General features: G+C 40.9%; 2 protein-coding genes across 7 annotated transcripts in view; one reads left to right on the top strand and one right to left on the bottom strand.

Annotated features, from left to right (window-relative positions):
* The window catches only part of PNPLA8 (patatin like phospholipase domain containing 8), a 40148-nt gene extending 31948 nt beyond the window's left edge, over positions 1 to 8200 (bottom strand). The window contains exons 1-5 of one of the 6 annotated variants that reach the window (XM_049814508.1): positions 8079 to 8200; positions 6043 to 6896; positions 5028 to 5177; positions 3644 to 3795; positions 2547 to 2641 (exon numbers count right to left, since the gene is read on the bottom strand). In XM_049814508.1, the coding sequence (XP_049670465.1) occupies positions 2547 to 2641; positions 3644 to 3795; positions 5028 to 5177; positions 6043 to 6873 (1228 nt within the window). In that variant the 5' untranslated portion in view covers positions 6874 to 6896; positions 8079 to 8200. Of the gene's footprint in view, positions 1 to 2546; positions 2642 to 3643; positions 3796 to 5027; positions 5178 to 6042; positions 7257 to 7728; positions 7934 to 7969 lie in introns of those variants that run through there. The other 5 variants (XM_049814504.1, XM_049814505.1, XM_049814506.1 and 2 more) reach the window with 5 other exon arrangements.
* A 14703-nt stretch (positions 8201 to 22903) lies between these two features.
* LOC126044602 (arg8-vasotocin receptor-like) lies at positions 22904 to 25137 on the top strand. The gene is made up of 2 exons (XM_049814512.1): positions 22904 to 23870; positions 24938 to 25137. Exons 1-2 carry the CDS (start codon positions 22955 to 22957, stop codon positions 25135 to 25137), a joined length of 1116 nt encoding a protein of 371 aa, XP_049670469.1. The 5' UTR covers positions 22904 to 22954.
* The last annotated feature ends 2164 nt before the right edge of the window (positions 25138 to 27301 follow it).

Raw genomic sequence — 27301 nt, 5'->3', positions numbered from 1 at the left:
TGGAGAGACATCATGGGCAAAAAAAAAATCATCAACACAAAGAGATACCAGCTTTGTTTAAGGAGGCTCCTCATCTGCAAATCACTGAAGGCTGGGAGAATAAATGGGGGCATTAGCCTTACGCTGTTCTTAACTTGGGAGGAATATTTTGGGAGAATATCCTCTGGATGCAAGGTGTCTGGATGCAAGTTTCACATGCATCCAAAACTGATGATCAAAGTGACCAGTACAATTCAGATGTCTTTGTAGTAAAATGCAGTGGAAAACAATATGCTTAGAGAACCTTTCATCACAGTATGTCAACGATTGAATCCCTTATATGATGCATCTGAATACCGCTAATTATTAGCATTTGAAAATTCAGTAGCATGCACTTTGCCTGTTTACATACTCTTGATGTCATAAACTGCTCCCTTTGACTGAATTATAAGTGCACCACTATTGAGAAGTATCTTTGACCTATTTGGAGACTGCATGAGCAATGAAAAGAACATAAAAGCCACATCCACAGCACACCTGCAGATAAGGCGTCCTCAATGGGTTAAGTGCTCTGTGCATCTATGAAAGCATGTCATACTCTAGAGAACACTCACCTACAGAATTCCCAACAGCTCAGTTCATGGGGCAATAGCACTTCCTCCTTTCAACTGCCTTGTTTTCATCTTTGGATTTTTCCACAGAACAGGCACAAACTTGGTATGGAATCTACATTAACTTAATTCCCCATTAAAAAAGTTCAGTGGCCATCACTGTGTTGTATGTGCTTGTAGATTTTCTGGTGCTTCCATGCCCTGATACTGTGCTCAGCAATAGGCAAGTGACTTAAGTTAGTTCTAATCAGAGTAGTGGGCTTGATTTAAGAACATCAGGCCTCTCTATCAAAGATAAAATGTTTTTAAAAAAATTATTGAAGGAGACATTGGAGAAGTGTTTTGTAGCAAATCTATCTTCTGAAGAAACAACCACTTACTGCTAAATTAACTAACAAAGGATTTTTTTCAAATACTATTAAAAATGTGAAGCAGGGAACTACATTGTGCCTACAAATTCTGTCCAGTAGACGTTAAGCATTCTCCTCTTTACTATTTTGAGCCTATTAAGCAAATGTCTGGAAATGTGAACATTGTATCTACTCATGGTGATCTGCATTTAATGTTATTTCTGAATTAAACTGTATGGAAGATAAGTATAGTGCAAAAAAAAAAATGAAGGATGTGCATTTCTGAAGGCAAATGAGCTACTGAACTACAGCATACCTCTTATGCCAGAAATCAACATTATGCTGCTACTGGTCTAGCATCATTTCCGAAGGAGATGACTGCTTTTTTTAAGAGAAATTTATGCTTTAGAATTCCCTACTTCCTAGAGAAGAGTAATTTATCATTGAGTCACAAGAGTAATTAAGGCTGGGAGGGACCTCTAGAGGTCATCTAGTCCAACCTCCTTTTAAAACAGCTTCAATTAGAACAGGTTACTCGGGACTTGTTCAGCCAAGTTTTGAGTATCTCCAGGGATGGAGCTTCCACAGCCTGTGTGGGCCACTCCTTCCACTGTCTGACCATCCTTGCAAGGAAAATGTGATTCCTTATACCTAATTGTAACCTCCCACATTCCAACTTGTCCGTTGGCTTTTCTCCTATCACTGTGCACCTTCAAGAAGAGTCTAGCTCCACCTTCTCTGTATTTTCCCATTAGATGAAAGAGCAATAAGGCCTCCCCTTAGCCTTCTCAAGGCTGAATAAACCCAGTCCCTGCACTCTCCCTGTAAATCATGACCTCTAGCCCCCAACCATCTACTTGGCCCTCTCCCAGACTGACTCAGTTATGTACAAGAATGTATCCAACAGATTAAGGGTCTACTAAGGAGCCCAAAACTAGACACACAGTGGCCAAAGACCCTTAATCTGTTGGGTACGTTCTTGTGCATAGAAGCCAATAGGTCATTAGCTTTCTTTGCTGCAAGGCTACACTGATGATTCGTGTTAAACTTGTTCCAGAAAGACCAATTTTATTTCTACAAAGCTGGTTTCTAGCCAGTCAGCCCACCTCAGATGGAGGGCTTTGTACTTGGCTCTATTGACGCTTAGGTGGTTCCTGTCAAGCCATTTCTCCAGGCTGTACAGGCCAATCTGAACAGAGGGCATCCCTATACTGACCACTTCCTCGAATTTACATCATCCAAGATCTTGCTACAGGCAGTCTGTCCCGCTGCGCAGGTCATTAATAAAGAAAGGAAACACTATTGCCCAGTATCAGTCCCTGAGGGACACTGCCTCATAAACATCTAAGATATCTGTAGCTGTGTGCAAAATGAAGGTTTCACAGTCATTGAAAAAATGACAAATCAGTTTGAAGTTAAAAGCGTATCATGAATCACCCAAAGTTCTTATTCAGAAGAAGAAAAGAAAGACTTTAAAATCACACCTGTACTTTCCCAGCTTATACTTAAAGCCAGGAACTGGCAAGTTCTGCAAAATCTACATTTATTCTCAGATGTTCTTTTACTATACTGGTAGCAAAATTCCAACTTGTGGCTTAACAATTACCTGTGCTTACACCACAAATGTAGTCAAAAAGTTGATGAACCGGCTTTCCAGTTAGTTCTTCTAGTTTCCGTAGAGTCTGAAGTGCAACTAAACCCCTGAAACACAAAAATCCCCTTCACATACAATGGTAGTTTTATCTTACATAGCTCTAATTAAGCCCAACTTTGCTTAATTATAACTAATTATAACTAACTACCACAGTAAGAATCCTGAATATTTCAGGGAATGAAAGAGTAGCAGAACATAATTAAAATGAAATGATGAATACTAAATATAATTGACATACTCAGGCATATCAAAAATAGTACTCAACAGCTATAGCCACGTTGTTTTGTAGCCATACTGTTTTGTAGCAAAGGCTCAGGGATGATTATCTTCTGTGGATGTAGACTCAGGATAGATTTTAGCTGCATCTAGACCACACAGCACTTAAAGCTTGGTCTTAACAGGGCTATAAACACAGCTTTTAGTAAACATCAGAATTCAAATTTAATGAACAGGCTTCTCCTACTACTCTTTACAAATTGTGGTAGGTGCATAAATTCATGCAGAACTAGAGCATGTGTAACTAAGGACATGCAGTGCATAAATTAAAGAAAAAAAGCATTAGTTTTAGAAGAAATATAAATCAACAGCATGGATAGAACAGCTTTCACCAGTAGCCTATTCATTCTTTCACGAGACCATTCCTGCTGAGGCAGGTCACCCTCCAGAAAAGTACAAGGCAACACAATCATAAAAGTATAAACTACTTCTAGCATTTCACACCGATTTTATATTTCTTAGATTAGACTTGTGACCAGACCAAATCAAATAACCATTTAATTTACTTCCAAAAGGAGAAAGAGCCAACCCAAGCACTTAACTGTGTAGCCAACTTTAAACAGGTAAGTCATTTCAGTGTCATAGGTCTAGTAATGCATGGAAATTTAAGCACAAATGCATGCAAAAATAACATCCATCACTTGGATAGTCAAATGCAACCGTAAATCATAAATTGCATCTTTGGGCACAAACTTATCAAAGAGTAACTGAAATTTTATTTCCAGTTACAGTATGAAAAAGGCTACAAGTATATAAAAAAACAGAGGACTCACCTTGTTCCTCCTCCATCAATAGCGAGGACTCGAATTCCCCAGCCTTTCACAGGGTCTGTATATCCAATTATAGCTAAAGTCTCTCTAACAGCAGCCTGAAGACTTTCGTCATTTGCCTGTCTCAGTCGCAGTAGGCATGGGATTAATTTTTCCTATGGATAAATACAAAGATATTTCATTCTAATTATACGTTTATACCAAAAGAATCCATGCTTAAATTTCCTAGTTTGGTATTTAAGTATAAAAGTAATATATTAGTTAAACTCAGAGGAAAACTTCTTTAAATCTGTATTTACCCATCTCTCTTTCTAACAAGGGAAAGAAAGGACTTCAATATGATGTTGTACACGCCTCGTTGCTGAAGTAACTACCTACCAGAATTAAACAACCAAGGTGAAATGTACATGTTTCAAATAGCTAGAAACCTTTATTTACCAGCAGTTTAGTTTTATTGACTTTAAGGTCACACTGGCCAAGTATAAACTCAAGTATGGAGCACGCGAAGTATAGCTAGTAGCCCAGGTTTTGCTGAATAAGTATGACACTGCTTCAAAACAGGCAATGCCTTCTAAGTACACTAATATTAAAGACAAAAATTACATTTTTTCCTCACAGTGAGTAATATTTAAATGTACGATTACTATCACACAGATATAGAGTATTATAATCAAAATGGGAGCAGTGAATGTACTCTTTCATAATAAAGTAATTCACATCTATTCATGTGGATGCCCGACCTATACCCTGCCCGGATGATTCATCTGGCCTGCACTCCATTCCCAAAGATCTCTTTTCCAGCAATTCTACAATCTATGTCACACATCTGTCATATCTTGTGGAAAAAGGCACAAGACTGACAAATGCTATGATTTGGCTAGTACTGCTAGAATAGTCTACCACCCACCTCCTGTCCTCTCACTGCAGAAAAGAGAATGAGTAGGACTAGATTACATGAATTTATATGGTGATTATATTCCACTCTTGTCATCTCTCTTCAGAGGAAGCATGCAAACAAGCATAAAAACTGTTGTGCATATGCAGATCAACTGTACCGTACATTCCCGTCCGGTCAATTGCAACAGAGAACACAGTGTACAACCTTCGTCTACCACTAGAATAAGCTATACTATCTATCCACATGACAAGCTGTATGCTTCTAAATTAAACATTGCAATCTTAAGAGCCTTTAGCTAAACTACTGATAGTTTGCATACAAATCTGAACCAGCTAAAAAAATAGCTATAAAGAGAGACACTCACACTGTACTCTCTACAAACAGAAAATATGACTAGCCCACAAATGCACAGAATAAGGTTTTATGTTATTCTATGTCAATTGTCTGTCAGATATTTATTTTTTGTCTAAGCATAAAGACTATTTGCACCTTAATTGCAACTCCTCTGCTCTCCGGAAATTCTAGAAGATGATAGGTCAGTTCTTCAACCCTGCTGATACAGACTCTTCGATTAGAGGATCTCCGTAGGGCTTGAACTAAAGCTCGAGTCCTGTTATCAATACTCACTCTTGCAATAATCTAAAAAAAGATAAAGTTATAAAAATAACATAAAACTACTGTAAGAAATATGTAAAATTTGTCAAGACTAATTCCAAACTGTTATTTTAAGACTTCTCAGAAGTAGGACAACATATTGTACTAGAGATCTGCTACAGGCTCCAAGTTAAGCATTGCTTAAACGTAAACAAGCAACCGTTTGGCTGTTTACTAGAAAAATAAATAAAGGCAGCTCACAGCAACAATGCACCAGACAAACATGTGTCAGCATGTACTCAGATGTATTTTCAGGGCAACTCTGAAATCATAGTATCTGGACCACGAAGGAGCGTAAGATTACTACAGCTACAACAAAAGCAGCAACTAGATCTACCTATATTTATGTACTTTCTCTCTCTACATATATATGAACTAAATATATGTATATACTATACACACACGTGCATACGTATACACGCTTTACATAAAAACATATACATACATGTACTTATATAAAAAGTTACTCATTTTTATATATGTATACACATATATACTTATTTACAAGTACATACATGTATATGCAAGTTTACACATAACTTATGTATCGTATATATACATAAGTTCATATAGGTTTTGTATATGTGTAGATATATACTTATTTAGATAGATACATATGGACTTACATGTACATACACATAAGCGTTATGTGTACATATACACATGTACTTACATATAAGTACCTACATAGGTGTACACTTATTTAAGTATGTAAGTGTGTGTGTGTATATATCCAAGTTTACAGATAGGTATATACACATATGTGGGCACAGCGTATATATACACTTGTATAAAATATACATATACATAGAAATAATACATAAATAAATAACACTAAACAGAGACTTGCCTTTTCTCTCTGAAGAGACAGATGCTTCTCCCTCTCTTCTGCAGTCTTAGCCTCTTTTGCTTTGTCCTCCTCATCCTTCTCAGACACTTCTTGTTCTGGCTGTTTACTCTTTTCTTGTGAAACAACTTTTGTATCAGATCTTAACTTGGGAACCAACCCACCAATGTAACTGTCTACAAAAGCTTGTACACTGTTACTGGGATATGAAAGAAAGTTTGCAATACTTTTTTTAGTGGAAACTGGAAGAGCAGCGTTTGTCTTTTCAGCACCCAGAGTCTCTGCTTCAGGAGCTGAAGTAGCTGCTGAATCCACTGTCTTGTCTTCACTCATTATAGTATTTTCTGATGAATCAAGCTTATTCCTCTCTTCACTTTGAGAGTCCTGTACGAAACCATTCCTTTTTTTCTCTTGATCCATAACAGAATTATTAAAGTACCAGTTAATGTGATCAGCTAAAAAGTTATAAGTCTCTCCAAAATTTGTAGAAAAGTAGCTTACATGGAAAAGGTGGGTTTTAGTAGACGCTGAGTCATTTTCAGTATCTTGATCAGTGCCACTTGAGCTTACTAACACAGGCTCCAAGTTTTCGTTTGCACAAGTGGATTTCTTTGCAGCTGGGCCTCTGTTGCAATCCTCCTGAGTTCTGGCATCTGCGACTTGTTTATCATTTTCTAGATTTGCATGGATGTTACTTGCATCTGCATTACTTTTATTTGCTTTTCCCAGAGTACCTGAGTGTGACTTTAATCGAGCTATCCGTGAAACCAGTTCACTGTGCGTGCCAGACACTGCTTTTGAAACAGATTCTATAGTATTCTTAATTCGTGACATGCGATTGTTCACTTTTTTAAGTCCTTTGGAAGAAGAAGTTAGAAGTTTAGAAACTCTGTAGTATAAAAATTCATGGCTGTAAATGTATTTGTTGTACCAAAACGTTCTGCTTCTAGCCCATTTACACTGTGGCTCGCTTGTATGAAAAACTCTCGGGTGAATGGCATGATTTATCCTCCAGCAGACTTTAGGTCTGTACAAATACAGGTATTTGTTTCTCTGCTTCCACCAAAGACTTTTTGGGTTAATCACAATGAACAAATAGGCGTCTAACGATAAATGAACTGTCATTACTTATAAATAATTACACCTTTTCTATGTTGCTTGTCTACTTCATCCCAGAAAATATATTTCAATAAATAAGTCTCGTATCGTGGTGTTACCTGAAAAAGAAAAAAAAAAAAAAACAAACAACGGAAACCCCACATCAGTAACAAGTTAAACCAGAATCACAGAGTCACTTAAAGCAGATGCACCTTATTTATTCTTTCAGTAAAGTCGGATAAACATTCAAATCAAATAGCCTCATGGGGATATCTACTGCTCAGGACATGTGGTAGCATCACCCCAACATTTCAATTTCTACACATTATTCCTTAAAGGCCAGTTTAAGTCCATCTTGAGCAACGCGTAACACTTGTCAAAAACACTCAAGTGGCGTACAGAAAATTGCTTGCCGGTCTTTCCAGTAAATTTGCATCTCTTTAGCAAACTACCTGGTGCAGCGACCAAATTTCAAATGAAACCGTCATTGTACTACCACACCTTTCCAGAACTCTTCCCAGGGGAGAAAGGACACCAATTCTTTGAGCAGAGCTCCAGTACAAAGCCACAAGTTCAACGAAACGTTCCTACCCTCAGAGCTAAGGGCAGTACATACTCCTCGCTCTACAAAGATGTTTCTGGGGTGGATCAGAGTTTTCCAGGGTACACAAGAGCTGCGCTGACGCCGCAGAGGCGAACCCATTCCTCGCCTAAACGGCAAGCTCGGGCTTCCCCGGCTCCCCCGACCAGGGCCAGAGGAGGTCCGGCAGGCCAACTACCTGCGCAGGCCGACCCCGAAGCAACGGCAGCAGCCAGCAGCACCTTTACTTACAGTTACCTCAGCGCCCGTCCCGCCACCGGCCAGCCCTCCTGCTGCCCCCTCACACACACAAACAACCGCCGGCGGCGGCGGCGGCGCGGCCCACTCCGGCGGCGGGTACCTGCAGGGCAACGCCTCCCGCCTCCTCCCCGGGCCGCCGCCGAGCGCCAGGCGGGGCTGCTCCGCCGCCCTCAGGAGCGGGGCGGCCGCAGGGACCGCGGCCCGCGCGGTGCCGCCCCGCCGGAGCGGGCGGGAGGAGAACGACGACGGCGGCGGCGGGGCGACGAGCTGGGCCGCGCTACTGCGCCTGCGCCGCACCCAGCACCGCCGGAAACAGCTGAGGAACGCGCCGATCTCCCCGGCCGCCGCGGGAGGGGCGGGGCGTGCGGTGTCACGCTGGGCGGCGGGGCGCCTCGCGGGGCGGAGCTTAGGCGGGGCCAGCTCATCGCGGCGGCGGCGGCGGGGGAGAAGGCGCATGCGCGCCAGCTGCAGGCCGGCGGGGGCGGGGTGGCGACGTGAGGAGCGGCACGCGGGGGGCGGGGCCCGCCTCACCTCACCTCAGGGCGGCTGGGCGGGCGGGAGCGGCCTGTGGTCCTGAGTTTCCCGCTCCGTGCTCGGAGAAAAATCACAAATACTGTGTTGGTTTGGGAGGTGTGGCAGAGTTAGGAGGCACCTCGGTATTACCCAGCCAGGCTTAAGAGCAGCAGCAGGCCTGCGATGCGGAAAGGTGGTGAATGAGCTGCCTGCCGTGGCTGGCTGATGAGGGTGATGTTTCATTTGTAGTTTCAGATGCCCGTCATCTGCTTCTGTTCTTTGTCACAAATTAAAAAGTGAAATTAATTTTCTTACCAGCTATTTTCTTCCCCAAAGGAAAATTTACATCCCTTGCATGTTGTAATTATTATCACATCTTTTTTATAAATTGAAAAGATTGAACTTTCTACATCTCCCAATCAAGACAGTCTCCAGCTCTTGCATATTTCATTAATATTAACTGTATAATTTGTATTTCCTTTTTTGCCTCCTGTTAATGCGGTGGGTTGACCCTGGCTGGCCGCCACCTGCCCATCAAGCCGCTCTATCACTTCTCCATCAATAGGACAGGGGAGAGAAAATAATGATGAAAAGCTCATGGATCAAGATAAGAACAGGGAGAGATCACTTACCAAGTGCTGTCATGGACAAAACAGAACCAACTTGGGGAAATTAAAATTCATTGCTGGTTAATAACACAGTAGGAGAGTGAGAAATAAAAACAAACCTTGGAACATCTTCCACCCACCCCTCCCTCCTTCCCAGTTCAAATCCATCCCCAAATTCCCTACCTCCTCCCCTCAAGGGGCACGGGGGTTGGGGAATAGGGGTTGAGGTCAGTCCATCACCCGTTGTCTCTGCCGCTCCTTCCTCCTCAGGGGGAGGACTCCTCACTCCTCCCCTGCTCCACCGTGGGGTCCCTCCCACAGCAGACAGTCCTCCATGAACTTCTCCAACGTGGGTCCTTCCCACAGGCTGCAGTTCTTCACAAACTGCTCCGGAGTGGGTCCCTTCCCCAGGCTGCAGTCCTTCAGGCACAGACTGCTCCAGCGTGGGTCCCCTGCGGGGTCACAAGTCCTGCCAGAAAACCTGCTCCAGCGCGGGCTCCTCTCTCCACAGGTCCGCAGGTCCTGCCAGGAGCCTGCTCCAGCGCAGGCTTCCCACGGGGTCACAGCCTCCTTCGGGCATCCCCCTGCTCCAGCATGGGGTCCCCCCTGGGCTGCAGGGGGACAGCCTGCCTCACCATGGTCTTCCTCACGGGCTGCAGGGGAATCTCTGCTCCGGCGCCTGGAGCATCTCCTCCCCTCCTTCTTCACCAACCTGGGGGTCTGCAGGGCTGTTTCTCTCACATGTTCTCACTCCTCCCTCTGGCTGCAGTTTCTATTGCGCAGCAACTTTTTCCCCTCTCTTAAATCTGTTCTCCCACAGGCACCACCACCATCACTGATGGGCTCGGCCTTGGCCAGCGGTGGGTCCATCTCGGAGCCGGCTGGCATTGGCTCTGTCGGACATGGAAGAATCTTCTAGCACAGAAGCCACCCCTGTAGCCCTCCCCCACTACCAAAACCTTGTCATGTAAACCCAATGCAATGAAATTTTTGCTTTCTTAAGCGAGTATCCAGGCAAGACTTAAAGGCAGTATTCCACTATCACTTCCTCACTGAAGTACTCAGTGGCCGCAAATAGCTCGTGAGCCACGTATTATCTAGGAACCTTTTGCACAGGACAGTGACAGTTCACACCCCGCTGCTCATCTGTGCCCTCCTAAATGCTTTCAGAGTTGCTGCTTTCTGGATTCCAGTGGCCTGTTCCGCAGGTATGGTGTGCCTGCTTTGTCTGTGGATGACTACACATCTGGCTGTGATATCTAGTGATGGTTTACTCCTGGCAACTGTTTTTAAGACTTGTGTGCTATTTGTAAAAAAAGAATATTCTTTATTTTGATAAAATATATCGTGGGATTTCATTATATGTGGTTAACCTCATTTTTAAACCAAATAGGTCAAACAGTAGTAGCGTCTGCCCTAAGTGCCAGATGTAGCTAAGCAGGGAGGTTTTGCTGCCCATCGTGGTATGAGTTTCTTCAGGTAAAGGCCACTTACTGTTATGAGAGCAACACAGTACTGATACGTTTTAGACTGTGGTAGCAATGCTAGCTTAAGCAGCTTCCCCAACTGTGTCTGCCCTTGTGCAAGCCCCAGGACTCTTGTTTGCTTGCCAGTGTGGTGAACTGAGTTGGATCTCATCAGATGACTTACAAAGCAGTGGCCCATCTGAAACCACAGTCTGAGCTGGCTTTTAAACAGGCTACCTTGCATTCTTACAACATCAAAGGCTTAGGCAAAACAAGACCTACCACTTCAGTAAGAAGGAGGTTTGGCCACGTTAAGCTTCATGCTGCCAGGGCACATCCTGCCTCTCTTTGACTGGCAAATACGGTATTGGAGGTAGGTGGCAACTGATCCCTTTTAGCTGCACATAGCTTCTTCCTAAACAGTCACACTTTCTCTCATAATATCATTGTAAAATTCTCTTCTGTGCCTGCTCAGGCATTCGTCTCACCACTGGGATATGTACAATGGTATGGCAATTCATACCTTTGCTAAGGAAAAGATTCAAGGACTTCACATTTCAGGTCTAAACACAAACCTATGCATTCTTGCCACGTGGCTCTCCCTGAGGACAAACAGACCTGTCTGATCTGACGTGTTCAGAGGCCCATGATTCATCAGCTTTTCAAAACAACCACACACAACTCTCCGAAAGAACTAAAAAACGCTGGACAAGAAAAGATAAATTTCTGTATTCCCAGGCACAAATTCTGCATCCACACCTCCTCAAACTTTTTGCCAAGTTAGCCTTTTCTTTCCTGCGGTCGTGACATTAAGAAGAAATGATCTCCAATTTATTTATTTAAAAGATAGACACTGCAACTAAGCTAATTTTGTAAACTCTCTTAATAGTCACAACTGAGTTGATTCATCCCATTTGACTAAACAGCTACTTTTTAGATGAGACATGAATCCACCTGCAGCATTCCGAGGGTGGCTAACTCCAATTACAGTAGTTTTCACGTAGTGTGTAAACGATCCCATTTATCGCATTTTGAGACACATCTTAATTTTAATAGGACGTCCATTTACTGTTTTAAAAATACTTCTGTTTCAATACTTTCCATGGGAAATCTCAAGCAAGAATTTGTTGTGATTATTGATGGTTTTTTTACTGATCTCTTTTAGGTTGCATACTCAGCACTCGAGCTCTGTCAGAGTGGTGCTTTAAAACATGATAGTTTCCAGTTTAGGACAACACTGAAAGTAGTTTGATTTTAATGAGTGCTATCCCTGTAACGTAATTAAAAAAATCAAAGGCTTTCAAAATGTTTTCTCAATGTGCATGTTCATACGTGGTTTTGTAGGTAAGATGTAAATTTTGTAAATCAAGTTACAGATCAAAAATTGTGGTAAATCTTCCTACTTTAATGAGAGTTCTTTGGTGTATGTGATTTTTGTCATGTTATAGCCAATGTAGTGTGATGTCCATACTACAAGTGAGTTAACTGTGTTCATTTATATGTATGCTATACGTCTAAGTGCCATTAATTATTTCTAGCACTCACATTTGTACGTTTGTCTCGGACTGCTACTTGGAGAGAAAGTCATAATGCGTTATGAGGCAGTTTGATAAGAATTGGATATTTACCAGAAATAATTGTTCCAAAACTTGTCTTTCTAGGGTTCTCTCTCTTGATCCATAAAATATGAAAGTTTTCTATTTTCTTACACTCTCCTTCACTATAAAAGGGGGTGCAAATACACTGAAATTAATTAATTCTGGAACTCCTTACAAAATTAAGTCTTACTCTTCATTGCTATTCCAGTTGCAGAGTGCAGTGGCTTAATCTTAGATGAATTACACTTGAATAGAACAATTCTGGGGGTGAGATATTAATTCCGAGAAAACAGTTCTGCATATACTTTCACTGTACATTTGATGCAAAGGTATTATATGAATAGCATTTGACTATACACAGGCAGGGTTTTTATTTTTATTTGCCATATTGATTATGGATGGTATCTTGGAAACACAGCACTGTCACCTAAGAGACAAACAAATTTTAAATACCCAAGTATTTCAAAGCACTGTGACAAATTAACGTACATTAGTATTTTGCTAATAATGGTATCTATCAGAGATAATTGCTTAAATCTAACATCTTCAATTAGGCCTTAGGGAAAATGCTGTTTTCTATTTTCATCGACATAGTATGACATAGGCAGAAGCTGTGTCGTGCTCCCAAGTATTTTAAGCTTTGCAAGAGCAAAACACAGATATTCTGCCTCTTAACACTAGATGGCAGACAAAAATGGGAAAAATTTTCCTTGTTTTCAGAGATAGAATATTGAAAAATTAATTTGCAACTTCAATGAACATTCACTGAAAGTTCTCAAAATAATGAGAATGAAGACTGTTGCACACAGACACAAAATATCATGCTTATGATAGCATGGATACTTTCTGCAGCCTTTCATTTGGCTGCGGTTTTTGGCACAAATACTGCAAATAATCAAGTGGAACATTTCTACATTATTTTCTTACTGCTTTTATATCTCCGTTACTTCCCTTCAATATTTTGCTCTTGTCAAAGAAGAACTAAAAATTCTTGAAGCCTTAGAAAGGCTTAAACAACTCACGTAGAAGAGAAACTTGCAGAGAAAACTGTCCTTCCCAGGTAGTCGCATGGTTGTGAAACTGCCTTTTGTAAATCCCAAAAGCAGGTGATGTAAGACTTACATTGCAACCGCTTAGTATCTTTGTCTTACGTCAATTACCTAAAGTAATTAGGCTGCTTTGCTGCTTATTGTCATTGAATCTTAGAAAATGATATGGAAGCAACATGTTTGCTAAGGAGGCAACTCATTTTCATGGAATATTAGAAATTGTTGTACTAAATATTATGTAATCAGTTCACCCAGCAGCCAGTGAATTTTGTGGGTTGTTACCCCATTCCTCTCCCAGATACATCTTCCAAAAGAAGTGTAGCAGGAGGGTCAGATTCCCCAAGGGTACATCCACACTGAATCACCCATTAAAACGGCAGTTCAAATAGCTGTGGCACCACACTAATGTGACTGCTTGCGGGATTTGAGCTACTGTCTGCACCGTGGACATGTATAGATGTGTAGTGCATGTATGGGACTGATAACCAGCACAGACGTCACTGCTGTTAAACCATGATATGCACATACAGTACTAGAAGCGTAACAGATCCCACCAAAATCCCACCTGATCTTTCCCTCTCTGTGCTGCTACTGCGGCTGCACAGCCTCCAAGCCAGCCTGGTTATCTTCAGTGCTGCACTGGGCAGTGCCAGCAGCCTTAGGAACTAGAATCAGAAAAGACCCAAGTGATTCCTGAGATGGTTTTCCTGTTGGGGTTGTTCCAAATGAGAAAAGTAAGTGTACTGGAAGAGATGGGTAAGTGCAAAAATAAATATGACTTTTGTGCCTCATGGTTAGGAAGTCATCTACCAAGATGGCCATAGCTTCTTGTCTTGGTTCCTCAGATTATTCTCATTACACAATAGCTTTTGGTATAAAATGTATATATAGGAGCAAACACCAGACTGTGGCATTCCCCTTCTGATGGGAGTGCTTTAGCCACAAGGGTAGAGAACTATGTCCCTTTTTCCAGGGTTTCTTCTTGGTTCCATGACTCATCCATTATTTTGTGCGTAGTCACCTAGTTTCAACAAGAAGAGAAAGCATTTTCCATTCTGCCTTGCCAATAAATTGGTGAACAGGAAATTCTCTTAAGGAATCAGAAATGAGTGATTAAACCTTCTCAGGCTGAAAATAGCACTGACCACCCCATTTTCTTGCATCACCTGGGCAAATATTTCATTGAAAATAGCGTAATACTAGATATCGTCAATGACCTTTTTCCTGTTCCTCTTCCCTTCTATTCCATCTGTTCCTCCTCTCCACTCCCAGGAACCTCCATTATCTCACCCCATTTGAAAGAACTGGGCAAGTCCCAGCCTGTTCCCTGAAGGAATGGTTGTAAGGCACCTTTAGAGTTACAGGCTCTGCATTTTGAATGGGTAAAGGTACCTGGCTCTCGTTCGGAGTTAAGACTTCAGATTAGAATCTGGATCTGGGTTTTAGCTACGCCCCCCTCTGCTCATTTTCCTGCTTCGCTAAATCCAGGCAGCTTCCTGCTTCCCACACAACGTAAAGGTGCTTGGATCCTTGAGTCAGGATTCTGGATCCCCAAGTCAGGGGTTTGGATTCTGCTCTGAGAATTGGTATCTGAAGTGCCTTACACAGCTAGCCTTGATTTCCTGTGCCTCCACAGCTCATAGTCAATGGTCTCTGGCCTTGATCGGCGCTTTTGCGCATCCTAGAAATCTAACCGCTAAACCCAAGAGTGTACTAATCAAATAATGATATAGTAGTTATGAATAATGCAGTTGATTACTTAGAATTTGAAATTCAGTCTTATGCTAGAGGTCATATTAGAATTCCTTTTCAGCCCCCTGTGATTACTCTAATAGTCATTCTGTTATCTTTCAGCACTCAAGAACTGATAGATGTGAATTTTGTTACTGCAGTGTCTGGTTGAGAGTATGATTGTGCAAGTGCCAGACAAAGTTCTTGGCATGAACGGAAGAAGGTCAAAACACACAGTCTCTTTAGATCCACTGGAATTAATTCACTGTCCACATTGTTTGCAATTGCTTATTCAGTATCGTCAGAGAAACTGAGTCATTGCTATTTACTTTGTTTTTTAATTAAAACATTGAAATTTGTCTGACCTTTGCACCAGACCTGGAGGTATTATGCTAGGTTCCATCTTAGCATTTTTCCCTTTATTAAAAAACTCTGTTTATAACTTCTCATCTGTGGAAAAAGTACTTTGTCATTCTTCTTCAAAGTCTGTCTGTCGTAGTTCCTTCTCCTGAAGCTACACATTATTTCTCCATTTTTCTTTGCTCTGACCAGCGTTGGTGAGGTTCCTTATCTGTCAGTCGTTTTCCATGGCCCTGGTGGCAGGTGAGCTGGCTGGCCATTTAGTGTCCTAATAGAGAATCCAGACTGTCTGGAATGCTGCAGATAAAAAAGATAGGTTTTGGCAGAAGCCTGCGTACCTGATTTGAAATGATTTATTTCTATCTCAACTTAAAGTAGCCTGATGAAAGTTATAGAAGTACCAGTAAAAGCTCAGTATTGTATGGGTAAGCACTATTTATTAAAGTTGCATAAAATTTTACAGCAGCAATGGGAAAAGGGTGTTATTTAGAGAATGGTTTACAAGCTGTGGAAGATAATTCTACCACCATAATTCAAGTACATCAATTAAGCAAACCAGTTGCAGGCTTTGGGCCAAGTGGGACTCTCACTCACTGCTGTCAGTAATGCCTGTGAAATCAGAAGCATACTCAAAGAATGAGGTCAGCACTGGTCAATAATAAACCTTTTACTGGAACAGGTTAAAAAGTTGTTCTTTCAGACATAAGCTCCTTAGGGATTAGAAAGAGTCGCGTAGTAATGTATGATGTACGTAGTTAGTGGTACTGTTTTATGGTGAGTACCTGGGACATGCCGAGTTACGAGTCACAGGGGGCCCATACCAGCTGTTTTTTCTCTGGCTTTAATGCCTCTGGCTAATTCCTACTGAAGGATGCACTTAATTTAGGAGAGTCTTGTTCCAAAATATTGCCTAACAGTAATTATAGTAGTTTGATGTGTTGCAGTCCTACTTTTTAAGGCTATAAAGCTGGATTTGTTGTTATGTTGCTTTTAATCTTAGTAAAGTAACATCCCCTTCCTTTAAATACACAGTTAACTTACTCATCGGGGAAGTGAACATCGTTTCATGGAAAGTGAAAGGCATCCAGATCGTGTGTGCACAGGTAAGCATCATTTGCACACGCATACACACGTACACAAAATAAACGCATGTGCACAACTAAGAGCCAGATCCACTTGGAAGGCTTTAAATTCCACTTTTGGTATATAAACAGCAGGACAGAATGTTGTCCTGCGTTCATTATAATGTTAATTTGAAAAGTTAAGGGTAGTTTGTAGTGCGTCTGGACTGGAAATGGATGAGATTTTGGGTTGTCCTGACATTTTCTAATAGTTTTTTAGCTTCCCTAAAAATTCTTCAGCATGCCCCAAAGTGTTTTTGTCCAAATCAAAGCGTAACTCTTTCTGAGGAATGGAGTTATTGGCAGTATTCATCATTTTGGTCTTCTCGTGTCATGACAACACCATTAGTAGCTGCCTACAATGCATGATTGTATATGTGCTGTCTGCAGTACTGTCTGCAATACATTTTTATCTATCTTTTGTTGGCACATTGGCTTTAGCTGTTGCATTTGAGGCTGCTTTAGTTCCGTAGACCCTCTCTACTAGCTTTCTAACTACACAGGGTTGGAGTGAACCATTTAAGCCTGGTTGAAAGAACATTGTATGTTAATACAACTATTGAATTAGTGGTGGGATTATTTATTTTTTTTTAAGAAACCAGAACTGTAAGAGGTTGTACCAGTACAGCAGCAAAAATGTGTAAGTAATTTTAGTCCAGTAAAGATGACTTACAGTGAAGTAGTTTATCCACCACATTCTGGAAATAAGCAATGTTTTAATATGAAAATGAAGAAGAAAAATATGAATCTACCTTGCTGTAAATGCATCCGTGCTACAGGCTAAATCCTTGAACAGTACTTGTGTAACTTTGGCTAATCTCCTATATGAAAGAATCCATTTGCTAGCCATTATACTACTTCCAAAAGGAGTTGTCGTTAAATTTCATGCTACTGGTATGTATTTACATTACTTAATACATCTTCTCGAATGTATTCTCTATCACTAGGGCAATTTCAGTGCAATACCATGCTGACCCTTTTTCTCTGCTGTAGAATATATTACTAAGTAAACGTTTTATATAAAAATATATTAAGAAGTAAATGTTTCTACCGTCTTCCTGGTAATTGAATCTTTTACTGCATGCTTTAGTCCTTTCCACCCTATAAGGTCTGTGGTAGCTGGTTTTTACATTTTAATGTTTGAAAAGAAATACAATCACATCAATGCTAAGGAAGTAAATTTTTATTTCTCTAAAATCCACTAGAGATGTAACCTATCATGCAAAAATTTGCTTTTCTTAATTAATTGGTTTTCATGGCTTGACAAGTGCAGTAGCAATAATCTACCAGCTCTTCAGAACTACAGAATCTCAGAGAAAAGATGCAGACCAGTGTTTCTTAAATCAAAAGCAGACAACAGTATTTTCCACTTGATCTTTTCTTAAATAGAAAATTTTTAGAACTTATTTATGCATTCCAAAGTAAAAGAGTGCAAACCTATTATCTTCACAAGTTGTATTTAATAAGTAATGTCTGTCATGAGATGAAAGAGTTGCTGGTTTTTAGAAGTTGGTGGGGGTCTTTTAACACTAAAATGCACGTATTTTCTGCCTCAGCTTTTATTCCTTGCCTGGCTTGGCAAAAAAGCATCTGCAATGCACTGCAATTCATGCAGGTTTTGGAAAACAAAGATTGCTTAGTCTGACAAAGATTTGGTTAAGGAGTAATCTAATACTAGCCTGTAAGTACTTTAAGGACGGCTATGGAGTTGATGGAACCAAATTCTTCTCAGTGGTGGCAGGGGATCTAATAGGGGACAATGGCCACTGTGGGAGGTTCTGAGGCACATTAGAAAGTAATTCTTCACCAAAAGCACTGGAACAGGCTGCCCAGAGGGGTGGAATTTCTATACTTGACAGATTTCAAGAGCCGGCTGGACAAAGCTGTGTCTGACCTGATCTAGTGATGGTGATAGTCACACTTCAATAGGCAGTTACACTCTGGAGGAAGACCTCGAGATGTCCCTTCCAACCAGTACTTCTGTGATTCGGTGATTCTATGATTAAGGTACTCAGGCTAGTATAGTCGGTATTCTTGCCACAGGAGAAATTGTGGCTGAGATTTGCCTAAATCCTAGCTTTGAAAATATCTCCTTGAACTGCAAAGTGACTTGAAATGATTACTCAGCCAGAAAAAATTACATACAGAAAAAAAACTTAACCAATTTACTTCTTGTATAGCCTCAGTAAAGATGGATTACTTGAGAGTACCATAAATTTAAAGTACCAAATGCCAGAGGAAGGATGAAGGAATTATTATTTGGATAATGTTGGAATTTTGCGTATTGCAACAATAACAACAAACTAGGCAAGATCTCATCTTCCAAGGTAATATTTGAAAAATAATATGCCGTGGAATCTACATGGAAAGATTTTAGAAAGTTAAATTGTTCCACAATCCTAACACAACGATAGGGTAAAGCCTATGCTGAATGAGTCTTGGGCCATCTCAGTATACCCTAGGGCAACTCAGACAGTATTCTGTGCTTACGATTAGGCACTGAACTGAAGCCTCGATTGCCTTTGGATGTGATGGGAGTTGACACAGCTCACACAATCCCTAGGTCGAGGGAAGTGGTTATTCTCCTCTGCTTAGCACTTGTTATATCACATCTGGAATTCTGCCTCCAGTTGTGGAGCCCCTGCAGGGGCAAGGTGTTGATGAGCGCGGGTGAGCTCAGGATAGAGCCGTCAAGGTGATCGGAGGGCTGGAAGGTGTCCCTGAGGGAGCTGGGCTTGTGCTCTGCACCGGGGGGGGTGTGTGTGTGCAACAATAAAGGGTGTGGTAAAATAGCTGTTTTCATAAGATAGGGTAAAACCAGAAGTATAGATCGCAAGGAAATCTTAGGTCCCTTCCAATGATGGGAACCCTGCTTTTACGCCGCATTGGATGGACATCAGATGGATCTTCCCCCAGAACACTGCACAGACGATGCCATCTGTGCAGGGGTTCCTCCTCCCTCCCACGCCGTGGAGCCTTTTAGTTTGCGTAGTGAACAATCATGTGTCTTCTCCTGACAGGCTGGGACATCTTCTCTGTCATAACATCCACCAGCGCCAGCACAGGCTTTAAGTACAAGGCTCTGTAGAGCAGACATGTCCCATTCAAGATGACTAACTCCTTGAATGCAACATTTTCTGCAAGGCTCCCAACACAGTTTGTTCAGCCTGGAGGAGAGACAGCTTCAGGGGGCCAAACAGTGCTCCCCAGGACCTACGGGGAGGCTGGCAAGAGGTCCGAGCCAGGATCTTACTGAGGTCATGGCAGAAGAACGAGGGAAGGTGGTCAGAATCAGGGGAGGGTCTGGTGGCACGTAAGGAAAACCGTATCACAATGAAAATAATTACACGTTTGCAACCGGTTACTCAGAGAGGTTTTGGGGTCTAAGCTCTTGGAGGTTTTCAAGACCTGACTGGACAAACCCTAAGTAAACTGGTCTGGATTCAGTGTTGTCCCTGCCTTGGGCAGCTGTGTGATTCCGTAATTCTAAGCAGACACCTGAATTTAAGTCTTAATCCGTGAGCTGAATTCCTCACTACTAGCTAACCAACAAACGTTAGATGAGAGTACATACTGAGAAATTCAGCAGAATTTAATTAAAATGTGCCTTCCCACGCTACTGAAAGTAAATAATTTAGGAAAAGAATTTAACTTGGACAGATATGGTTTGGAATGAAATAAAGCTGGGCAACAGAAGGACACTATTGGAGTAAAAGAACAGCTAAGACTACTTAAACATTTTCATCTGTTACCCTGTTTTTCTTTTCTCAGTGAGTTATATTCCCGGAATGGATTCAATTTCAATATAGCATTATCTTGAAACTCTGCTAGCACACATGAAAAAGATGGAAAGGGAACAATTATTAAGTTATGGAACTATTAACTTATATTGAACTGATGATATGCAAGATGGAGTAGAGTCTTACATCACCAGGACAGTTTGTACAAGGAGGGTCACCCCCACTTTTTATGAACATGGCAAAGGCTGCTTGTTGCGCAGCGTGCTTCCCCTTTAACCTAAGTCCACATGCGGGGTCTGACACCTATTATAGCACGTCTGCTGCCCAGACACTGTGCTGCCTACGCGTGTGCAGGCCTAGGAAGAGTTGCGTATTCCCAGGGATCTTGCTGAACTATTCTAGGTGTAGGTGATAAAACACATTTACCTGAAATATATGTCTGCCCATATATTATGCATTGTGAAAATCGTACAAATATATGCTTCTGGTATGATATTCTGGTTAGTCTTCCAATACTAACCCCAGAAGTGACTTGTGTTGCATATTCTGGTCTTTTTACATGTAATTCCTTGATCACCTTTCAGATCATGAAATGTAAATTTATCTTCCATGCCTGACCCTGAGCTTAGTTTTCCATTCAACACATTCCTGTTTCAACCCACTTAGTCCTAGCTCTGCCTAGATGTACATGTTTACTCTGCATCCTGCTAGAATAATAAAGATCCCACCTGGCTTTTTGCTAACTCATGGAGTGAGGGTGGTCAAGGTAAATGATTTTGGAGCGCACACCTGAAATTTTGTCTCCATCTGAAGGCGGAGCTGGAGATCAGCCAGCCTGCTGTACAGCGCAGTGTCTGCCATCAGCAGAATTGCCAGGGGTTCGTGGTCTGTGGCCAGTTCAGTCGCTTTTCTGAAAGTTGCTGCGTGAAGGGAGGGTGAGGGTAAAGGCAAACCCATTTGTTCCCTTATGGTCTTGCCATGCTGTTTCCCACTTCTGGACATAGATTCCAAACTGGGGGGAAAACTAAAAGGAAACGACCTCAGGAATCCAAGTTTCCTACAAATAGGCTTCCATTTAGGAAAAAAATTATCAGGTATATTAGATTAAGTTGTTGTGATTCATACTCTGCAACACGGTCTTAGAGAAAAGGCATTGTAGGCTCAGGCAGCTGCAACAGCCTTCAGCCAAATCCGGATTATGGATACTTATAGCTGCTGTCAGTGGCAAAGTTTCCTGAGATTATTCAGTTTGTCTGCTGTCTGTTCTCGTAGTCTTACTCTCGCTTGAGATATTAACATCAGTCCCATGGTGGGATGGAAGGGGGAAAGAGGGAGAGAAAAGAGTTCACACTGTTTTGTAGTCTACCTCAGCATCCTGTTTATGAGTTTTGCCCTTCTCCTGTCTGATGACAGTGCCAAAGAGATGGCAGTCTGTTTATGAGGTTCCTGAGCTGGTTTTATAACATAGTGATGATCACAGCAGTTATTCAGTGTAGGTTCAGTATTATGTCCTATACATGCAGCATGGACATACTTTTAACCTTATCCGTTTCCTCTTCAGAAAGACTTCAAATTACCAGTCTCCTGACTGTAACCAAAAGGATATGAGTGCTGTAGCTTCAAACAAGATTGCATACAAACATGTGTTATCTTTCATATTGAATTAATTCATTTTATTAAATCTCTCTTTTGTGATTAAGAGGGCAGACTGAGGGAGAACAAATGAAATTAAATCAAAATTGCTATTCTTATCTGCCACTAACAATACGCAAAAGTCATACTGGAAGGTCAAAACCAACGAAATTCTTGTGGTCATGATACAACTTACTCCACAAAAATAAAAAGGATTAGGTACTGAAAAATGACCTCCCAGCCTTTAGCACTAGAGTACAATAGAGACCCTTGACAATTGTTTCATCATAGAGACCTTTTCCTCAGTTGGATTACCCACTGAATTTTCACTTATTTTTCTATTAAATTCTCAGTAGATTCATGGTCCCATTAAAAGTAATTTACTTCACATGTGCTATTTTTCATTTTGCTGAGAAAAAACCTCTAAGTCTTGACCCTGTCTTGAAAGAAGAAGATTATTTTTAGGGCAGTTCAAATTTTTATTTATTTTTATTTTTTTTTAGAATCAGGTGACTCCAGAAAAAAGAAGGGGGGGAAAAAAAAAAAAGCCATGGAAAAAAGCATTTCTTTGTCTCTGCTGCATTTAGGATGTGGTCGTGCCCCAGGAGCCTAGAGAATTGCAGTTACGATGCGCCTGAGCTCAGGGGCCCAACTTTCCGTCTACGTACAAACATTCCTCCCGCTTCAGCCGAAGCGTGCGCTTCTGGTTTGCGTAAAAAACATATTTGCGAGAACTCTCCCGAGTAAGATCATCTAAGTATGATTTTGGCCACAGCTATTTACAAGTGCGGGTTTTGACTGAAGTGAGTAATTGAATTACGTTGAGCCTCTGAAGTTTGCCTTTTATTTATATATTTCCCCCAATTGTGTGGCTCGGTCTGCCATTGGCTGCGGTCCCTGCAGCCTACCCGAGGGCTCTGCCGTTACATAAGGCTCTGTCTGCTGGGAGCCTATATAAAGCCTTTTTGCATGCCAGCAAGAGACAGAATTTTATCAGGAGCCCGGTCCCACTGCTTTAGTTCACACAAACAGGGGGAGATTTGCTTGAAGATATACCGAAACCCGAACCCAGGCTGGTCTGTTTGCTAGCCAGTACTTCACAGCTGTCAACCTGAGTCGCAAGTAGCAGCTACTCTAAGTAAGTAGCTTCTGTGCACTATGAAGAATTTTTCATTTCCTATGCAGGATAACACACATCAGACTGAGAGTCCTTCTCCTCACAGATCCCTGAGTTTGACAAATCAGTCAGATCCTGTTGGAAGACCAGAAAGAGACGAGCAATTAGCTCAAGTAGAGATTGCCGTACTGGGGGTCATATTTCTGACGGCGTCTGTGGGCAATTTTATTCTCATACTGGTGCTGTGGCGAAGAAGAAAGAAGCTCTCTAGGATGTATGTGTTCATGCTTCACCTCAGCATCGCTGACTTAGTGGTAGCCTTTTTTCAAGTGCTTCCTCAACTCATATGGGATATTACGGATGTTTTCATAGGGCCAGATTTCTTGTGCAGAACTATCAAGTATCTACAATTGCTGGGCATGTTTGCCTCTACTTATATGATAGTGGTCATGACAGTGGACAGATACCAAGCGGTTTGCTACCCTATGGTCACTTTCCAAAAGAAGAGAGCTCTCTGGAACATCCCCATTTGCACCAGCTGGTCTATATCACTGATTCTTAGCCTACCACAGGTATTTATCTTTTCTAAGACTGAAATATCTCCAGGCATCTTTGAATGTTGGGGTGAATTTGTTCAGCCATGGGGCCCGAGGGCATATGTGACTTGGATTTTTGTAGTTATATTCTTCATTCCCTCAGCCATCCTTATCACGTGCCAGGTTAAGATTTGCAAAATAATCAAAAGAAATATATATGTGAAAAAACAGAATGAATATGAAGTAACAAATCAGAAGCAAGTCCTGCCATCCCGAGCAAGCAGTGTGAACTGTATTTCAAAGGCTATGATCAAGACTGTAAAAATGACAGTGGTGACAGTTGTTGCGTATGTTCTCTGTTGGTCACCTTTCTTCATTGCACAGCTGTGGTCTGTGTGGTTCCCCAGTGTCGTGACTGAAGGTAAGATACTCTCCATCCTCATTCGTAACTAACTGCGTAGCAGGCTAGCACATTGCTATATTGCTTTATGTTTGCACTTTGCTTTTGTAAAAGTTACATGTGTTCATTGGAGTATGATTGAAAAGAAATTCCTGGATCGATTATCTGCTCTATTTAGTTAGGTACAGAGAACTTAATGTGGTATGTGATCAAAACATTGTACAAGTCTGTATTTTGTGTGTGTGTTTTGAGTGATTAACCATTTAAAGTTTAACGAACAGCACAGTGAAAAGTATCATTTGCTCCAGCAATGGTTCAGACTTTTAGAGATTTTAGATATTATAGCAGCAGTATTTGGGGGTCTTGAGCTGAAAAGGAGTAATTAACTCCTTATTTACTGGATAGAACAGTGGTGTTATAAGACATCTGATTTTTTTTTAAATATTGAAATCATACTGATGAAATCTCTGTAGTTCAATATGAAACAATTAAAAGTTGTAAAACAGCTGTTTATAAAGCAAAAAAGCAAGCCTGAGAGAGAGGTATCAAAGAACACCATGCTGTAAGCAAGATTAATCTTGTCAAATTTATAGTATTGCCTCTTTGTGAAAGGCAGACTCTGTACGTGACTTTATTTAAGTTCACCTATTCTAAAATCAGAGATATAAACCAAAGGAAAAAGAAAGATAATAACTCTGTCTGATGGAGGAAAAAAAATCTTCCGATCTTTGTTTTAAGACTTCTTCCTGTCTTTGTGTGAATTTGAGTCTTAATCTACATATATTTAAATCAATATCTATATCTGTATTTATCTGTATCTGTATGGCAGATTAGTAATTGCTTTTAAATTTAATGCAGCTACATCAAAAAAGAGCTATAGGGAACTATTTAACTCCGAGATGCATACAATACAGTGTGCTTCATACTTTCAACAATTACAAATTGCATTGAATAAATGGGAATTTCCTACTATTAGATTAACTTTAACGTGTGAACAGGCACACCAGAAAGCAGGAGACTGTGAAGATGTTACTTATTGGTACAAGTGCTTTATTGACTCTGTTATTCCTTTAACTGTTTCATTCTAGGTTCAGCATTCACCATTATCATGCTCCTTGGCAATTTAAATAGTTGCACCAACCCATGGATTTACATGTATTTTTGTGGCCACATTCCGTATTGCACAAATAAGCAGCAGGAGAACACCTTGGCTCAAGAGGAATCGATGATCACGGGGAGCATTCATCTTGTAGACAGAGACCCTGAGGAAAACAGTACTTCTGCATAAATGTTGAATGTTTTTTTTTTGGTTTTGTTACATTTGCTATGTTCACAAGACATACCGATATTTTACCACCATCCCTGGTTTTGTGGCTAAGGAAGCTGGAAAATTGTCTTTTGTTCTGTAAATATATTTCTCTGCAGTTCTGTAGCATATACAGGAAGTTTCTGTGTTGTGCAAGCCTGACTCAGTACTTCCATCATCACTGTGTTATCAAAATGAATTCTTGTAAAAACTGACAAAGATATATAAAAGTATCTTAGATATTTTGTGTCCTAAACTACTTTTGCTTCTGTTATTCTGGATTTCTAAGTAGTAAAATTTTGCAACTAACTGGCCCAACAAATTGAAACATAATTGCAAAGGAGTCTGACATAATTAGACTTGAATATGTTTTCGAATTGAACCATTAATTGTTCATCATTCTGGTGTGATTGGGGGACAGTCTGGCAAATCTTGAGAAGGCAGCAGAAATTCAGAAAAATCCTGTGCCAGCTATTATTAATACCTGTTTTAAATTAACTCCTTATATACATTTATAAAATGCCAAGGAGCTTAGTATCATTTTTAAAAAATGAATTTGATGTCCTTGTGACACTGCACGCCTACTTCAGTTCCAAATGCCACTGTGAATCACAGGTATCGGTGGCATAGTAGCAGTCCAGGTTTGTGGCTTCACACCATGGGATTTGATCTTCCATGCATTCCCTGATGTGCAAGCAGTTAACTCAGCACCCCGCGCCCCCCCATACACGTACGTATACATACTTTAAATAAAAATGGGTGCTAGGAATGTACACTTTCATTTGGTATTAAGACCTATTTGTTCTGGCATGCAGTTTATTGACAGAGAGTGCTTAGAACCCCTTCAGGCTCAAATTCAATTATTTCCCCTTTGTGATAAAAATAAATCTGCATCTCTTTACCTCAAAATGCCATTTGCTTGCTAGTTTGTGGGTGTTTTATGCAGGTAGCTATTTATTCCCCTTTCAGCGTCTGCAATCTAATCAGAGGAGTATGGAAGGAATATCAGCAAGGCTCTTTCAGGTGAGAACAGAGCTGCATTCACAGAGATTCTTGGTGATACTTGCGTATCATCTGCCTACATTATACTGTGTTTCATCAGTGCTATTCACATTTCATTTTTATGAGTGCTAGCAATCTCAATTTTCAACAGAAAAGCTATAGAAGTGTGTGTGGGGTTAATAGTCTTTAAATTGTACTCAAAATACTGTTTTACACTAAACACTGATTGGATTGTGAGAAGTGCTGCTGTACAAGGAGTAGTTAACACTTCTGGTTAATGTGTGCTGGTATGACTGAATATTCTATGGTTTCTGTTCCCTGTATAGTTAGACCAGATAGGGGTACGAACCAAATATTGCTGTTCTTTATGATGGGAAAAGCTAGTGTCCCAGTCCCGCTGGCAAGAACAACAGGTCTTTCTGGCAAGTACACAGAGGAAGAGGGTGGATGAAGAGAGTACCAGAGCCAGACAGGAACGGGAAGAATCTGTATGAAGTCTCTCATAATTGTAATTGATACTTTTTTCTTGCTGGGTTTTGTTTTTCCCTCTCTTTAATTAATAGGTGTTAATTCTACCCCACAACACACTCCCTGTTAGAGCAATTCTGTAACTCGAATGACAGTGTCCATATCTGGGGTATGAACATCCAAGATACAATCCATACTGTTGATAGGATATTTGTTATATTCAGCCACTGACTTTCTAAGACTTTCAGTCAAATTAGCTCTCAGTTAAGTTTGCCCTTAGGACTTATTCCAATAGTTAATGGTGGGGTTTTTTTGTTTTTCTACTTCCTTTGACTGCAGTTAGTTACGTAGTAAAATATGCACTGTTGAAAGGCACTGTAAATAGAAATGCTTCAGGGAATTACCTGTGTCATTGCACTACTGGATTTGCAGCAAAACACATTGAAAACCTCAAAAAAAAAAAAAAAAGGTATACATTTGCAAGGAAAACAGGCATTCAAATTGCATGCAAATAGTCATCCAGATCCAGAACTGACCTAAGTCACAGTACTGCTCAGAGCTCGCAGTGGAGCTGTGCCATTTTACATCACCTGATCTGGCCTCTGATATTTAAAAAGTATAACTTTTACTACTTACATTTCTGCGTTGCTCATGTATTTGTTACTGGCTCTGTAAA

The sequence above is a fragment of the Accipiter gentilis genome, chromosome 11 (genome assembly GCF_929443795.1).
Source record: "Accipiter gentilis chromosome 11, bAccGen1.1, whole genome shotgun sequence".
Classification (NCBI taxonomy): domain Eukaryota; kingdom Metazoa; phylum Chordata; class Aves; order Accipitriformes; family Accipitridae; genus Astur; species Astur gentilis.
The sequence above is the reverse complement of the archived record's forward strand: the minus strand, read 5'-3'. Positions and strand labels throughout refer to the sequence as shown.